Source organism: Gracilinanus agilis, chromosome 4, assembly GCF_016433145.1.
Source record: "Gracilinanus agilis isolate LMUSP501 chromosome 4, AgileGrace, whole genome shotgun sequence".
NCBI lineage: Eukaryota > Metazoa > Chordata > Mammalia > Didelphimorphia > Didelphidae > Gracilinanus > Gracilinanus agilis.
In genome coordinates, this window is record NC_058133.1 from 174919676 (window position 1) to 174937827 (window position 18152).

General features: G+C 37.1%; 2 protein-coding genes across 2 annotated transcripts in view; both read right to left on the bottom strand.

Annotated features, from left to right (window-relative positions):
- The window catches only part of BRIP1 (BRCA1 interacting helicase 1), a 223362-nt gene extending 216775 nt beyond the window's left edge, over positions 1-6587 (bottom strand). Inside the window, exons 1-3 of the mRNA XM_044671629.1 lie at positions 6495-6587; positions 5121-5232; positions 3033-3212 (exon numbers count right to left, since the gene is read on the bottom strand). Coding sequence (XP_044527564.1) covers positions 3033-3212; positions 5121-5232; positions 6495-6587 — 385 coding nt within the window. The remainder of the gene's footprint in view (positions 1-3032; positions 3213-5120; positions 5233-6494) is intronic.
- Positions 6588-13691: 7104 nt separating this feature from the next.
- INTS2 (integrator complex subunit 2) overlaps positions 13692-18152 on the bottom strand; it is a 43790-nt gene continuing 39329 nt past the window's right edge. Inside the window, exons 20-24 of the mRNA XM_044671719.1 lie at positions 17368-17589; positions 16783-16890; positions 15725-15830; positions 14226-14402; positions 13692-14003 (exon numbers count right to left, since the gene is read on the bottom strand). Coding sequence (XP_044527654.1) covers positions 13834-14003; positions 14226-14402; positions 15725-15830; positions 16783-16890; positions 17368-17589 — 783 coding nt within the window. The 3' untranslated portion in view covers positions 13692-13833. The remainder of the gene's footprint in view (positions 14004-14225; positions 14403-15724; positions 15831-16782; positions 16891-17367; positions 17590-18152) is intronic.

Here is an 18152-nt window from a genome sequence, read left to right on the forward strand (position 1 = left end):
GCATCCAAAATTGAACATAATCTTCCATGTGTGGTCAAATCAAGACAAAGAACAGCAGGACCAGAGAATAAATCAGATTCTGGACTTCTACTACAGCTCACATTAGCTCTTTTGGCTTCTGTCTCATACAGCTGAATCATACTGAGTCTTCGGTCCATTAACACATGCAATATTTTTCATACAGACATATCTAGCCATACTGTGACATTCTGTCATACCAACTGAGTCTCAGTTTCCTTATTTGTAAAAAGAAAGTATCTTCATCTATTGTTGGAAGCCCCTTAAGGGCTTCTTTTATAATTATGCTACTTTTATAATGAGGACCTGGAAAAAATTTGTCTTTGAACAGGGGTACTGGACTAGATTGTCAGTAATGATTAGTAACATGATCAGCAATGCTTTCAGATAAATTTAGTAGTAGGATCCAGGATGGATTAGAGAGGCAGAGAATGGAAACCAAGACTAGGACAGAGAGACAGGAGACAATTGTGAAATTCTCAGTGAGATGTGAATAATAATAAAGAATTAATTAATAAGAAGAATTAATAATAGTGGGAACAGCAAATAAGAGAAAATGGTAATAATATTATGGAGTTAAAATTGACAGTACTTAGGAGACTGAGAGGATATGCAAAGGAAGACACAAAGAAGATACTAAGATTTTAAGTAATAAGAATGAAGGTACCATTAAAGAAAAAGAAGTCAAGATGAGACAGGTATGGGAGCCAAGAGAGTAATATGATTAGTTCAGTTTTGAACAGGAAATGATAATGGGCTATTCCATCTAGTCCAGCAAGTAGTTTGAAATATAAACATGAAGCTTGAGAGTTAAGAGCTGTAAATAGAGGTTAGTTGAGAATTTCTTAAGCAAAGTTTCTTAATTTGTGTCACAAATTCCTCTGGCAGTCTGGTGAAGCCTTCTCAGAAACATGTTTTAAATATTTAAAGTCAAAGTTTCAAAGGAAACCAATTATATTAAAATGTAGTTATTAAATTTTCTTTAAAGAATTCATGGGCACTCAGGTTAAAAACCCTCCTGGGTTAAAGATGTGGGAATAAATAAAGATCAAGGCATAATTTTGGTAAATAAGAGGAAAAAAATTGAGAATATTTTGGAAGCAAGAAGAAAAATTTCTGAGGGAAATAGAAAAGAAGTGAATGAGATGGGAAAAAGGCAGTAAGGCAGTATCTTCAAAACCAAGTAGTAAGAGAAAGGAAGATGTGGAGGATGACACTTGGATTTTGAGCATGGGTGACTAAGAGGACAGTGGTGTCCTTGACAGTAATAGAGAAGTTAGGAAAAAGGAAGGGTTTGGGGGAAAATAAAATAAATTCAATTTTGGATATTTTGAGTTTAAGATGCTTATAGAATATCCAGTTTAAGATGTCTAATAAGCAATTGGAGATGCAATACTGAAGGTCATGACAGTGATTAGTTAAATAAATAAATCTAATAATTATCTGGATAAAGATGATAACCAAATCCATGGAAACTGATGACATCATTAAGAGAAATAGTATCAAGGGAGAAGAGAAGAAGACTAAGGAGGGAGCCTTTGGCGATATCTACTGTTGGCAGGAGCAACCTGAATGAAGATCCAGCAAAGGAGAGTAAGAAGGGAGGAAATCAAGAGAGATTAATGTCAGGAAATCAAAGAGAAAATACTGTATCCTAAAGAAAAGCATGATCAATAGAGTCAAAGACTGCAAAGAAGGATGAGAATTGAGAAAAAGCCACTAGATTTGAGTATTCAGAGATCATTGATAACTTTGAGAGAGTAGTTTTAATCAAATGATGAGATCAAGAGCCAGATTGCTAATTAGGAGTGGGAGGAAAAGAAGTAGAAGCACTGATTACAGAAGAGAGAAGAGATATAGGATGACAATGGCATGAATGTATGGATCAAGTGAGGGTTTTTTGAGGATAGAAGAGGCATGGGCATGTTTGCAGGCAATATGGAAACAGTCAATAGATAGGGAGAGGGCAAAGATTACTGGGAGAGTAAGAATAATAGAGAAGGCAATCTGCTAGAGAAGACAAAATGGAATAGAATCATTTGTGCATGCAGAGGGACTAACCTTGGCAAGAAGAGCCAGTCTCTTCATGTGAGGAAAGGGTAGAGTGGAGAAAGGCTTCTTAGTGATAGAAGACAAGCAGCAGGGGGAAAGAAGGACCTCTTGGCTTTGTTCAGTACCAAATGAATACGAGTAAAGGCAGCGGATGGTGAGACTAATACAAGGCCGAGGACCGACAGGAAGATTGGTGATTGGATAAAAGGGTAAGCAACTTGTGAGAAGAGGATAGTGCAGAGTTGAGCTGATTCATCAAGGGGTCAAAATGGGGAAAAGGAAGAAAGTTTAAACAGTATAGGAGTAATGGTCTGAAAAAGAATTGAGGGGTAAAGGGACTGAAGATCATGGTGAAGATGAAGAACAGGATTAGGAATTATAAGGAAGAAGGACAGATGGAATGACAAACATTTTAGAGATGATAAACATGGAGGTGGAAAACTTGTGGGTGATGGCAAGATCAAGAAATGACTGTGTATGACTGAGATATGGGGGAAGTCATGGGAAATGAGTAAGTTGAGGTACTAAGAAAGTGGGTTGTTTGAGGAAGTCTCAAAATGTTGAAGCCCCATGCTATGAAAGTAGGTTTTGAGAAGCAGAGAAAAATTATGATGAAGAATCAGCTATTCATGGAAAAGGTCTTCAGGCAAAAACTTATGGTAGCATACAAACCCATATTGCCTTCTAGCATCCCTTTTTGAAGAATCTTCTTTTTCTTCCCCACCTCTCTAAGAAATTATTCTACCTTTTAAAAAGCAATAATATGGCATCAGACACTTCCAAGCTATGAGACCCTGGGCAAGTCACTTAACCCCCATTGCCTAACCCTTTCCACTCTTCTACCTTGGAACCAATATACAGTATTGATTCTAAGACAGAAGGTAAGAATTATTTTTTTAAAGGCAGTAATAGCTAAATATACGACCCAAAGCAGATATTAACAGCCCTAGACAAAAGGTTACCTTGGCAAGTTGAGGTTTCATTTTTCATGGAAGATGTCACAAATGGAGCAGTGAAAGAACATGAAGCTCCTTCATTCACATTATCATTGATATCATTAGTGGAACTATGCAAATGGCATGTACAATAACATGACAAGGGTACTTCAGTCTTTTTATTTAAGTTCTCCTCTCCTGGCTTTTCTAAAAATAAAAATGACACGTGGATTTTTAAAGAAATATATATAATTCTTGTTAGTGATTCAATACATCAATAAGAGAACTTACAAATAAAAATTTCTGCCAAAAAAAATCTGTTCTAATTACTAAATCCAATAAGTCAAGAGTGGGCACATGATCAGTTAAACATGGCATTTAAACATGCATCAGTTAAAACATGCAATCTGATTTCTCAGTTATAAAAGTGAAAGCAAGAAAAGGGATGTGAGCAAATATCTAAAATAATACTTTCTTAACTATTGATATTCTCACAACCAAATATGAATGTGAGTTTAATAATAGCAGCTAACTCATCTCTGAATACTTGATAAATATTAACAATGGAAGTCACGGTATGAGTGAAATCATCCCCATATGTTAAGTTCTTCCTTTTGCATAAAAGTATTTTAATATGCCACCATTTCAAATATGGAATTCTAAACCATGCAATGAAATATTCATTATTGTATTGTATATCATAATCAGCAGTCATTCAAATATTTAAAAAAACAAACACATCTCAAGTAAACCAAAACATTTTAATGTTACTATTTAAATTCAATGGAACCATTCATATTTTCAGGTCTAAATATATTTACAAATTATCTCCTCTATGTGATTTTACTATTATAAGAGTAGGAAAACTGTCTTACTTCATCTTGGTATACCCAGTGGCTACAACTGTATATTATAGTAGATATTTAATAAATGTTTTTTGAATTAAAGAAGAAAATTACAGCTCAAAGAGTCTGCCCAACGCAACAGTTAGGGACTTGAGCAAAAATCTAACTTTGATGAAATGAAATGTTAATCCATTGTTGAAACCAATTTTCTAAAGTTACCAACAACCATCAAGTATTATCACAATAAACTCTTTTTCCTTTGGAATCCTACAATGAGGAAACTCAGGTGGAATTATTTATTTATTGGGGACAGGTCTTGGAATCATGCACAACACTTTACTTTTGTGAGAAAGAGGTAGATTACAAATAAGCAGTTTGGGGACTTAGTTCTAAAAAACATTTCCAGGGTATGACATATCTTAGTGTCAGTAAAGATTCAATCTCCTACACTCTCTCCACCTATATTAGTATTCGGTGATAATTCACCTTCACAATGATAACTTGGAAGCCTTGAAAGATACTGGCATACCTTATAAACAATCAAAAAACAATCTCCTATCTGTACAGTGACAATTTATGTATGGTACAGGACATACATGATGCACCATAACTCTTTGTAAACAAGAGTTAATGAGATCACCTAATTCCTAAATCATTCTAGATAAAAAGTCATTTTTATTCTTATTTCTTCAAAACTTCAAGGATCCACAATTTCATCCACATAGATGTCCCCTCCTGACAGTAAAGACTATAACTTCTCCACAGCCTACTACCCAATCCCTTTGAATTATTGTGGCCAAAACAATTTATCACCCAGTGGCCAATCCTCCAAAGATGATCCTTTAAGGTTCACTAAGCTGGTATTCCAGTGAAAAAGAGACCGCCGCTAGGTTGGCAACTTGAAGCCTTTCCAGTATGGTAGCACCAGCTCTGAATTTAATGCTGTCTGAGAAAAGGATCACCTTTAAGTCATACTAAATCAAGAGTAGGACTTCTGGAGAGAATTATCATTGTTAGCATTAGTAGTGGTAATCTTCCTTCTCCTCCCCCTCAGCCTGAATAATAAATAATGTTACTAGTGACAACTCTCTTCCATAGCCTTCATTTTACACTGTATACACGAGGCTCAGTAACTTGCCCAAAGTCACAGCTAAATATTGGAACCATAACTTTGAGGTCAAGACTTTTGAATCCAAGCATCATGGCTGTTTCCACTCCAGCATTCTCAGAAGCTGATAAGAAGAGTGAAAGACATTGATAAGCTACTCACCACTTAGAGACTGCTGCCATGCCAGAGCAGAACAAAGTAAGGCTAAGCTTTTCCCACTTCCTGTGGGGCTCTCCAACAAACAGTGCTGCTTACTGTTTAATCCTCTTACAATCTACGCATATAAAAAAATTACATAATCAACTTACATTGATTAGGTTCACCAGAACTTACCTTAATTAAAAATGGGAACTGAACAGCAAGTAAGAAGTGAAGGGCCAGGTGGGAAAGTCATGCATGCAGCAGAGGAGGCTAGTTACACCTAGGTTTGATCACCTCAGCCAAAGATTCTGAAGGATCTATGCTTACACAATGTATTGGAAAAGGAAGGGAAAAAAGCACTACTTGTTTTGCAAGGACCTGCATTTTCACAAAACCATGTAGCCTTATAATACACATATGGATGTGATTCCAATAAAAACTAATAATAGAAAGTAACATCCCATAAAGAAGAGATAATAAATTTATAATAAATATAACTTTATAATAAAATTATTATAAAATAAATGGCAGAGTACATTGTTGAAAGCAATAAATTCCATAAAAACAAAAAGAAGCTCTAACTTTTTAAAAAACCACTTTTTATAAAGCATTTTTCATGGTCCTAAACCTGGTACCACCAGTTATAGCTTCACAGTAATCAAAAATGTCCCGTTTTTTCTTAAAGTGTAATTAGTACTTATCACAGGACCTACCTAGCACAAGGTAGGCTTTTAATATTGATTAATTGACTTTCCCCCCCCCACATTCTTACATTCTTTCTAATAATTCAGGGAACTTTTTTTTTTAAACTCTTACTGTCTGTCTTAGAATCTATACACTAAGAATCAATTCCAAGGCAGAAGAGTAGTAGGAGCTAGACCAGTGATGGTGAACCTTTTAGAGACCAAGTGCCCAAACTGCAACTTTCACACCATGTATGATTCACCCTACTTCCCCCTCCCCACCTTACCCCAGACAGAGAAGGAAGCACTTCCATTGGGTCACTGGGCAGAGGAGCAGGTCACATGAGAAATGTCCTCAGGCTCACATGGAGAGTGGGAAGGGAGTAGCCCCCTCCTGCAAGCTCCAGCACATGTGCCATAGATTTGTCAACACAGGGCTAGGCAATTAGGGTTAAGTGACTTGCCCCAGCTCACACAACTAGGATGTATCTTAGGCCAAAGTTGAACCCAGAACCTCCCATCTCCAGGCCTAGCTCTCTATCTACTGAGCCACCAATCTGCCCCAGGGAATATTCTTGATCTGATCTTGATCTGATTATTTTCTATGTAAAAATTAAGAGGAATATTTTAATAAAATCTTTATATGCAGAGTATATTCTGAGTGTCTTCACTTTAACAACAATGCAAATGGTCTTCTGGAAATTCTACTTACAGAATTCATCATAGCAAGCTGTGATGGGTAAGCTTTACAAGGGAAGTGAATCTTCACCCCACCAATAATGTATTCAGATAGCATTGAAGACATTGTAATTTTTTGCTTATTTCAGATTATTTCCTGAAACACAAAATTTAAATGAATATTAAAACAATGAAACAAAATACCCAAGACTTTAAAAGTGACTGACCTAAACGAAAGGATAAGAATTACACAGGACCATAAAAGGAATCTCAGAATACTCATTTTACAGATGAGGAAACTGAGGCCCAAGGAAGCTAAGTGATTTGCCCATGGTCACAGAGATAGTAAGTGATAAGACTAATATTTGAATGTACTCTGACATCAAACCAAGCTCTCTTTACCCCCTATAATGCTGCCTCTCCAATTTGGTGGTCTGCCTCCACTGAAGTCCTCCACTTCAACTGATTCAGTAACCCTGGGTTCTTAGAAGCTACATCACACAAGATTTGGAATGACTGGTAAAGTATTTGGTGGAGTGGAAAAGGGAACTGTATGGCTAAATTCAGTTTAATTGCCAGATCAACGATGCATTTTAAAATATATTAATATTAACTATTTTTAATTAAATATAATATATAAATAATAATTTAATTAATTAAAATTAAATATTAAATTATATTAACTTTCAAAGTTCTCCACCAAATCACAAAAGGTTCTTTCTAACTCTAAATCTATGAAACTCACCTCCTGTCGATATTCTCCCCAGTTATTGAGAACTTATTCTTCACCTATTCCCTAGCACCTCTCTTCCAGAAACAATAATGACAATGGGCAGCAGAAGCCTATGGCCAAAGACTCTGCATGAAGTCTGAGAGAATTTAAGGACTACTTCTTGAACTCTAACCTTCTATGGAAAGGAAAAGGGATTCTGAATTCCCTAGACACCATGATCTTGGACGCTAGTCTTCTATCAGGGAAAGGAGATTTCCAGGATTAACACCACCAATCAGGAGAGCTGCTCCATGAAAAGCCCAAGTTCTACAGTTCCTGAGTTCATGAGTTCCAAACACTGGATATTCTCTAGAGCAGGGGTTCTTTTTTATTAAATATTTTAGTAACTACATTTCAACATAATTAGTTTCCTTTATATGCCAATATATTTTCTTTTACGCACCTAAAAGATCCATAGGCATTACAAGACTACCAGTCTATGACCAAAAAAAAGGTAAAGAATCCCTATTCTCAAGAAATGTTCTAAAGCATCTTACTCCTTGGAGAAGATACCTCACATAACTGAGCCAAGGGGCAGCTGGGTAGCTCAGTGGAGTGAGAGTCAGGCCTAGAGACGGGAGGTCCTAGGTTCAAACCCGGCCTCAGCCACTTCCCAGCTATGTGACCCTGGGCAAGTCACTTGACCCCCATTGCCCACCCTTACCAATCTTCCACCTATGAGACAATACACCAAAGTACAAGGGTTAAAAAAAAAAAAAAGGCAAAAGCAGGGCAGATTACAGCTTTAGCATCCAGAACAGCAGTAGAGCCCAAAATCGGCCAGAATAGTAGAGGTATTAGTGGTCCTACCACCCATCAGTATCAGAGCTACAAGTTGACCCTTCTCATAAGACTTTGGCTACCCAGTTCCCTATGTATGCCCCACTCCTCCTGCAATTTGGCTCTACATTTTCCCCGTGTGTATCTCTCCTCATGGAAATTTTTGTGTCTGCTCTCCCTGCTGATGCTAGGTATATTTGTAGGGAAATGGGTACCAATAACAGATCTTTTGTTGTACTCAGTCCCATCTACAAGTACATTTATTTTGAATTAATTGAATCATCTGGTTAAATACTAGCAGGTAAATAGAATAGTAAATATTCATGACCTATAGTTTAGGGGGCAAGGATGGATTGAGTACCTTGAGGCTAAGGTTGTCAATCTACAAAGGACCAATATACAAGTTAAGTGGATTCCCCAGGGCGCCACTGAAAGATTGAATCCTAGAAAATATTTCTTAAAGCACTATTCCTATATTATATATTATACTATGTATAAATTCTTATATTATTTCAGTGGCGTTTGATTTTAGACAATGGTGAAACATAAAATAATTGGCTTTAGAATGTTCAAATACTGTTCTTTTTAATCAACATATTGAATTCATTTTTCCATATTTATACAGTAAATGCTGTCTCCTCAAATAGAATGTAAGTTCTTTGAGGAACTGTTTCATTTAGATTGGTATCCTCAAGCTAGTAGGCCTGGCATATAGTAGGCACTTAACAAATGCTTACCAATTACTAAATACAAGTTGAATCTCCACTCCTCAATCTCTCAACCCCCATACCCACTCTGCTGCCAACACCAATAAATTTTACCTTTTTAATTTATGCCTCCTTCTTTTCTCTGATACCACCCATGGTCCTCCTCATCACCTCATACCTGGGCTATTGCAATAACCTTCTGGTTGTTCTACCTGCCACAAGTCTCCCCATTTCAGTCTATCCTCCACTTAGCTATCAAAGTGACTGCTAAAGCCCAGAACAGGTAAGCCCTTACACTATAATAAATTCTAGTTGATCCCTACTACCTCCAGAATCAAAGACAAAATCCTCTTTTTGGTGTTTAAGGCCATTTATAACCTGCCTCTTCACAAACCTTTAGTCTTCTATCTTTCCATCAGGGATTCTTAAATACAGTGACACTGACCTCCTTGTTGTCTTTCAAAAGAAACTTCATCTCCCTGCTACAGGCATTTCCCCCATCCCTGGTATGCCTTCCATCATTTCAGTTCTTCTAGCTTCCTGGAAGTTTCAGCTAAAATACCACATTCTACAGGAGTCTTTTCTGATCCCTCTTTATTCTAGTGCCTTCTTTCGGTTGATTATTTCCTACTTATCTTGTATATATTTTGTTGGTACCTATGTTTACTTGCTATCTCCCCCATTGGAATGTGAGCACCTTGAGGGCCAGGAACTGCCTTTTGCCTTAGTTGTAACCGGGAAGTTTAGCCTACTCATCTCTCGTCAAACCACAATCCTAATCCAGGCCCTCAACTCCAACTACCCATGCTGATGGGTATCCCTACCTCCATTCTCTCCTCTCTCTAATCCATTCTCCACACTGATGCCAAATCAATATCCCTAAAGTGCAGGAATGACCATCCCTCTTTGAAAATTTTAGTGGCTTCTCAATGTATCCAGCATAAAATACTGGCATTCACAATCTGGCCTGTTTTTCCAGACTTATTTCAAATTATTCCCCCCAATCATTGTAGACATCACCTAAACTTATCTACTTGCTGTTCCCACATACAAGCCAATCCATCTGACAACTACCTTTTACCCTATGCCTGGCATGCTTTCCTTCTTCAATTCCACCCAGCTCTTGGAACCTTTAGCACCCTTTAAGACTTGGCTCAAGTGGTACTTTTCCTGATCTCCACAAAAATTATGACACCCTTAACCCCCAAGTATTTGTTTTGTATTTACTTATCTGTAAGCACGTAGTATCCTCCCAGTAGACTGTAAGCTCTTTAAGAATAAGGAATGTCTCACTTCCTTCTCTGTAGCTCCAAGCCCTAGCATACTACTCGACCTTCCTAACAATTAGAAGATGTTTTAATGAAATGCTTGTTGATTGGTGATTTTTTTAAAAGATCCCCATTTGTGATTTAATCAACAAGAATGAGAATATCCTCCACCGATTTGGATCAGCAGCTAACTGGTGTTAACTCATGGTCAAGGTGTCAGAAGCCTTGTCCACACTAGCGTCAGCATCCCCGTTTTCCTGCTTCCTCGGTGACCTCACCCTAGGCCCACAAATCCAGGCTTCATAAAAGGTTGGTTTAATTGAATAAAACAGAGTAAGCATCAAGTCCCAATGACACACTATTATCAACCCTCCCCCCCACTCAGAACCTCTCCTTCCTCCCTTTCATTTCCCACCCTCTCTCTTTTAACTTTCTCTTCCCTCCCCAGCTCCCAACTCCCTCTTTTCTCTCGCTCTCCTATTTTCCCCCTCCCCGGCTTGGCCTCTCTCCCTCCCCAGAACGAGGGCTCGAGAGTGCTCCTGCGCAACCTTCACTCCACCAGGGTTCACATCCTCTCCACGTTATATGTGGAGCTAAAGGCGCCAGTGGGTGTACTGGGGTCCCAACCGCTAGTGTCTCAGACGTGGTTCGAGGCAGATGAGAACCGGCTGGGGACAACGCGTAAGGGCTCGTAGCGTCCGATCCGCACACGTCCCGGGAGTAAATGACTAGAGGAAGAGAAAGCAGCCTCTGAAAGAGGGGCCCCTTTGCGTCCTGCGGAAAGAAGGACCCTGGGCCCCGGGCTGCCTTAGGCCTGCCCTGTTACCTCCGCTCCGACCGCAGTCCACCTCTACGGCCCAGGAGCTGAACCTTAGAAAGCGAATCTTCCCAGACGCTTCCCGCCATCCGCCCCCAAGCGCTTCTCGCCACCAATCCACAGGAAATTATCAGCAGCCAATCATCGGCCGGAAACTCTAAAATGCTCAACCAATGGCAGTGCATAGATTTTAGGTAGGCTTTCAGCAGCCAATCGCGGTCAAGACAGCGCTACCCGCAAACCAAACACGACGAATGGACGAAGAGAAGGCTGACCTTCGACAGCCAATTCTGTAGGGCAAAGGGGAAGTCTTCCTTTTTGATCCAGAAAGTCAGATTGCCAGTGGCTTCCGTCTTTATAAACCCTCTGACTCCCTCCTAGGCCCCTAAAGCAAAGCTACTTTGGCCAGGTCAGCCTGGGGCACTTTGACTGCGCTACGGTGGCCGACGGTAACCAAGTCTAGAGCTCGAGCCTATTTGCGGCGATTCGTCATTTGAGCATAGTTAAGATTCGTCTGAGAAAAAGACTCAAAAGTGGAAGACAAGGCCATTGGACTCCAAAGGCTTCCCTGCCCCATTCTTCAGAAAACAAGCTTCTTGCTCCACATTATATGTGCAGATTAAAAAAAAAAAGGCAACTCCAGGTATCCAAACCCGCCAAGCTGCTTTTCCTTTATGCCTCAATTTACTGACCTGTAAATAAATTGGTCATGCTTAACATGTTTCTAACACTCCCTCCAATCTTTACTCCCTCCAATTGCCCTTCCCTTTCTCCTGCACATCTTGAAAACTTAAGGCGTGTAGATAGTGTTATATTTGGGGTTTGAGTTATATACTACATGCCCCTGAAGTACTCAAAATAAAAATTTGCTGATAATTCTAGTGCCTTCCCTCTTTTAATTATTTCCTATTAATCCTCAACAGTAATCTGTATGTCTATATTTGTTTCCTAATTGCCTCCCCCATCAGCTTTTAGGATCCTTGTGGGTAGGGTCTGTCTTTTGCCTCTTTATATTCCCAGCGCTTAGCACAGTACCTAGCACATAGAAGGCATTTGATAAATGCCTTCTGATTGACTGGATGACATAAATTAAAGTTAGTAGATATACTAGGAAGTGCTGTTCTGGGTCCAAAAGAAATTTGAAGTAATTCCTAAGGAAAAAAAATTCAAGTCGATTTGGTAACAAGAGTATGAATGTTTATAAACAAATATTCAAAAGTTGCACACATTTTCTATTAAATCAAAAATATATTGCATTGTGACAGATTTTACTTTAACATAAAATACATGAATAAAATTTGCTAATAATGTATTTACATCTTTTATTTACAAATCAACAAATATGAAAAACAGCATATGCTGTTAGTATTAACAGCAGGTTCTGACTAGTAGTAGTCTTTGAAAAAAAATAGACTGGAATGTGTATTGTTTATTTAGTTAGAAAATATACTTCAGCCTTTCTTGAACTTCAAGAAAAAGAGAGCAATCATCCAAACTATTCCAAGGTTGAAGTTCCTCAACGAAGGCAGCAACAGTTGTTTCTTTTATGGAAATATAAAACTGGTTTAATTTAAAAATATGAAAATTCTTGCAATACTATTTTGAGTTTAAATGCTCATTTTGCCAAAGGAGTATTAACCAAAAATTAAAAAGAAAAATTATGAATATATTATGAAGTGATATTGTACACTTCATGTAGCTCTAAAAAATTGTTATGTGACTCTTCTAAAGAGGTATAGTCAATATAATCTCATTTTACAAAGGAAGGATATGAGATATAACTATATACCAGTGGGAAAGTGAAATCTCTTACTACAAAGTGATATTCTCTTATCACTCTATTTGCTTTCATGCACAAGCACAGAGGGACAAGAATTTATCATCTATGTGCACCAAAGCAATCAAAGAAAAGTATACCTAGCTTGGACACTGACTTCAGCATATAAAATAAAGATGATGGGCCCTGACTTCACAAATATCTAACTTGAAAGTTACCCGTATAGGACTACAATATGATGTACCTTCAGTGATATTCCCCACCAGCCAATTTTCCTGAGGATCACAATTATTATGAACACATACACATACACACACACACACACACACACACACATGTGTGCACACAAGTGCACTCACAAACACACAGAGGAATTATTTTTTTGTCAGAGACCTCCTGAAATGCAGATTTCTCAATAACTCAATGGGTTTTATTGCTCTAATTTTTGTTTAATTAGATATCTTTAAATTTTCCCCTCTAAACATTAGATAAGTTAATAAACATTATAAAAATAAACATTTTTTAAAAACTAACTTAGACCTTTCAGGATCTGCTTTGCAAAAAAGTGTTTCCATAAACACTTTTTAAACCAGTATCACAAAGTTCCAAATTATTCAAGTACTTCTGACATATGGCTTCACACAATAGCAATAATTGAAGCATATATGTAGAATTTTTAAAGTCATCTGCAATTCCCATGGAAATAATTTAGAAAAGCAATTTGCTTTCCATAGTCTTCTTAACATCAATCCTTGAGAATGAGATTTCATCTTGTATTAATTTGTTTGCAAGTCCTTGAGATTTATATTTGAGTATCTAACCCCTGACTTTCCCTGAATTCTCCCTTCCTTTGATTCTTCTTTTTCTTTGCCATCATTGTAACACTCAGTACCCAGCTGAAAACCAAAAAACACTAAGGCTACTTTATAGACTTCAAAGGAAATTCAAAGCATGGTGTATGCTTTTCTTACTTCAGAAGCTAAACATGATGCTGAAATCACTGGAAAGAAACTCAATTAATAACAGCTACTAGACAAACATACCAACAAACTAGAACCATATACTTTCATCCAAAAACAGGCAAGATATAAAGCATAATTCTCAGCAAGGTCAAGTTTGAGTTCAGTTGTATGTTGTCTTTTTTTGTGTGATTCCAAGACACTTTTGTTCTCATTCAATATAATAGTTGTTCTCAAATGCAGAATTATGTTAGGTTTATGCTGCATACAGCTTCAATTTCATTCATTTCTTTTTAAACTCCACTAACACTCATGTTTATTATTTCAATTATTGTGCTTTCAATACATTGGCATAATTGCACATCAGGGTCCATGCTTCCTATATCCCTGGCTCCATTTTTATAAGCAAGATCTTTGCATATTCCAGACCATCCACTTCGTTTCTCCTTCAGTTGCTGAAGGCCTAAAAGTAAAATAGAAGAAACCAAAATCAAGACAAAGAATCTGATCTTGTGTTCAAAGAATCACAGAACCTCAAGTGTTGAAAAAAACCTCAGTGGCTATTCTAAGCTATGCAATAAAATAATCTTCTCTACCCCATAACTGGTCATTGTCTAAAGACCTCGAGAGTATGTGTGCACATGTATGTGTGTGGAAATTTTAAGAGACCTATGTAACTACTTACGTGTAATAATTGGATCAATATCTCTTGTCTGTGTAGCAACATCAGAGGCACAAACTTGTCCTATCTGGATCAACAAAGACATGATGTCCTCATAGAGTGGAGGAAATGCTTGACAAAAAGACACCAAACTTGGCAGGGTTGGCATGAAAAAAGCATACCTCTTAGTCTGAGTTAAAACTGTTGAAGAAAAATAAAGCAGATTTGAAGAGATGCAAAATGAATACTATTATCCAAACCATGGTTGAAAAAAAAATGTTTTTCATTTTAATTTGCATATTAAAAATTAGTAGTAGTATATTACAATATCTCATGAAATCTATGGATGCATTAATGCATGCTTTTAACTTTTAATTTTGCATATATTTTATTAGAATTTCTCTACAAAATTAGATATAAGATGTATATTATTATTTTTAAGTTCTTGGTTTCTGCTGATATTTGTGTATTCTAAGAGCTACAGGTAATTGCATGTAGAAGGTAATTTAGCAATTATCCCCACTAAAAATTTAACAGGGGCAGCTGGGTAGCTCAGTGGATTGAGAGCCAGGCCTAGAGACGGGAGGTCCTAGGTTCAAAACCGGCCTCAGACACTTCCCAGCTGTGTGACCCTGGGCAAGTCACTTGACCCCCATTGCCTACCCTTACCACTCTTCCACCTATAAGTCAATACACAGAAGTTAAGGGTTTAAAATAATAATAAAAAACAAACAAACAAACAAAATAAGTTTTTTCTAAGTCACTATAAATATCTTTTACTTATCACAAACAAGATAAGATTTATAATGAGTTAAAAAAACTTGTCATGCTTTATATATAAGTAGTCATTACCAATCATAAGAATTAATTTCCAAATTATAAGGTATATTATAATGCCTTATTGGATTGGCAACTTTAAACTAACCACAAATTTTATTTTGGGATAACACAGAATTTCAGAGAGGTAGCAACATGAGGTGGTAAAAAGAGCACCTAAAGTAAAGAAGACTCTAGTACAAATTCCTGGCTCTGACACTATCTGTGTGACCCACATAAAATCATTTCACCCTTCTGAGTCTCAGTTTCGTCATATGTAAAATAGGATATTACTCATACTACCTAACACAAAGGGTTACTGTGAACAAAACTTTCTGTAAGCATATAAATGTTTTTATTATTATACGATTATATTTCTATCACTTAAAAAATGATGAATTTAGAGGGCAGCTGGGTAGCTCAGTGGATTGAGAGACCTAGAGGCGGGAGGTCCTAAGTTCAAATCTGGCCTCAGACACTTCCCAGCTGTGTGACCCTGGGCAAGTCACTTGACCCCCATTGCCTACCCTTACCACTCTTCCCACCTAGGAGCCAATACACAGAAGTTAAGGGTTTAAAAAAAAAAACACTTTTTTTAAAAAATGATGAATTTATGGCTAAACATGTAACAATTACAACTCAAGACTGTTCACTATAATTTGCAAATTTACAAATAACATCATGTCCTTGGTAATCTAGTAACATACCTGTCAGCATAGTTCCCATGACATTGATAGCTAACCGGGCTACACTCAGTGATTTTGGTAATGCATACTGGATACATAAGTAAGAGAGCAACTGAATAGCAAATACCTGAAAAGCAAAAGTAAAATGTTAAAAAGTTTCAGAGACTGATTCAGTCCAAAAATATGCAATGTGAAGAAAACAAATTTTGAAGAAGAAAATATCTGTCTTTAAAGATTTTATTATAATCTAGCAAAGAAGAGAAATCTAAGGCAGATGTATTTTGTCTTATTTATGTTCAAGTGCAATAGCCATAAACAAACTGCTACAGACATTCAGGAGAAGGAACACTAGATCTACAGCATGGAGTGCTTAAACTTGTTTGTATCATGGGAGCTTTGGCAGAGCAAGGAAGCCTATGATGCATCCAGTTCTAAATGTCCAACAGGAAATTCATGGAGGACTAGAGCTATGGAGAGACACTAAGGCTGGATAGATACATCCTGGGAATCATGAGCAAAGAGATGATACCTAATAACTGATTTTCCAAAAAGTTAAAAAATAGAGTGGAGCATAGCCAGAGCGTAAGTGAGTGCCCAAGGAAGTACAGTAAGAAAGAAAAGATCAAGGCATATTTGGGGAACGACAAATAACCTCTACTGGCTGTGTTATAAAGAAAGGATGTCTCCCTAGGGGAATATGGATATAAGTGAGACCAACATTTCTCAAGGTTTGAATATAACAGCTGATGGTCAAGGAGAAGGGTAATGGGAAATATAATAGACAGGTACAGAGGTCTTTGTTAGGATAAGGAATTTGAACTGAATTAAGTAAACAATAGGGACAGTTTGAGGCCTCAGAAATGATGGAATAAGTGCTATACTTTAATAAAATTAGATCCTGGTGTGGAGTAAAGAAGACTGGAAACTAAGAAACCAGTAAGAGGCTATTACTTACTTTAGATAAAAGGGACTGTTAAAAAACATTTTTTAGGTGAATACTTTGAATCTGTTATAAAAAGTGAAGCCTGAACAAAAAGTCTCAACAAGACTGAACAGAAAATCTCAATACATTTGATTACCTGTTTTTCAAGTTCTGGTTGAGCTATTAACTCAGGAATGAAATCCAGGCAGATGTGCATAGAAGGAATACCTGCCACTGTCAGTGGCAAAAGTTCACATGGATAACCCTATTCCAACATGAAGGAAAAAAACACTGGTTAGATGCAGTATATTAACTAATATTATTTTCTAGCTACAAAATCATTATATTTGAATAGTCTCTTATCATCATTTCATAGATCTGGGAATGAAAGTTCAGAGTCTTAGCAAGGCAGAGACTTGTCCATCTCAATATCTGAGCCATTAAATGCAACACATAACCCAACTGCAGACCCATCAGCCAATAAGATATCTCATTGCTACATGGAGTTGAGGGGATACAGAGAACAGAATAGTTCAGGAAGATCAACTGCCCTTGATGTAGTCTGATTTTTCATTTTTTAATTAAATATCTTAAGTGAAAAATGTTATTACTGAAACATCTGGATTTTCTCCAGTTTTATAAATGAACAAAATTAAATCCCAGTGAAGTCATCCACTTCAGTTCTTCTTTGCCATCCCACCAAAATAAAATAAAAACAAAGCATAATTCTTTGAAAACAAACCTGAAAATGAACAAGTTTAGCAATGTTGGGATCAGCAATGTACATTTGGTGTAATAAACAACAGATAAGGCACTGAACTTCTCGAAGGTTACAAAGCAAATTGTCTTCTCCTTCTTCTATCACTTTATGGTTGGTACCAACGGTACTCTGAATAATACCCTTAGTTTTCTCCTCTTCAGTAGGGAGGCAAATTTCTAAGAGAATCTGGACAGCAGCACTGTCCTATGAAGAAACCAAACACAACAAATGTAAGAAACCTCATTTTTAAATTAAAATTGATTCTCTAGGATTCTTTTTATATAACCTAATTCTTTAGGTATAATTTATGCCTATTTCAAAAAGACAATCAAGGAGAATAGGCATTTTATGTCAGAGATGGTGAATCTGAGCAGCAACTGGGCCCTACCTTAGGTGTAGTTATCAGTAGACAGTCTTTCTGGCACACTTTTCAGCACCCTCCTCTCTCTTGTATCTTTTTGTCCTATCCTCCAGACAATTATATTACATATATATATATATATATTTTTTTTTGAACCATAAAAAGAAATACTTTATTTGGGACAACTTGAATCCAACAACAGATCATTAAAAAGAGGTCCAGGGGATGGGGAAAGGTGTCCATGAAGCAAATTACTTCCACAGGAATAGAAATAATTGAAATGAGTTTGAAAAATTCCCAAAATGAGATTTTTCTAAAAGAAAGAAGTAAATCTTTCTTCCTTTGAGGCAAGGCGAGCAATCCGAGACAATTCATAAATAAGATTATCTTGCTCTTCAGGAAGAGA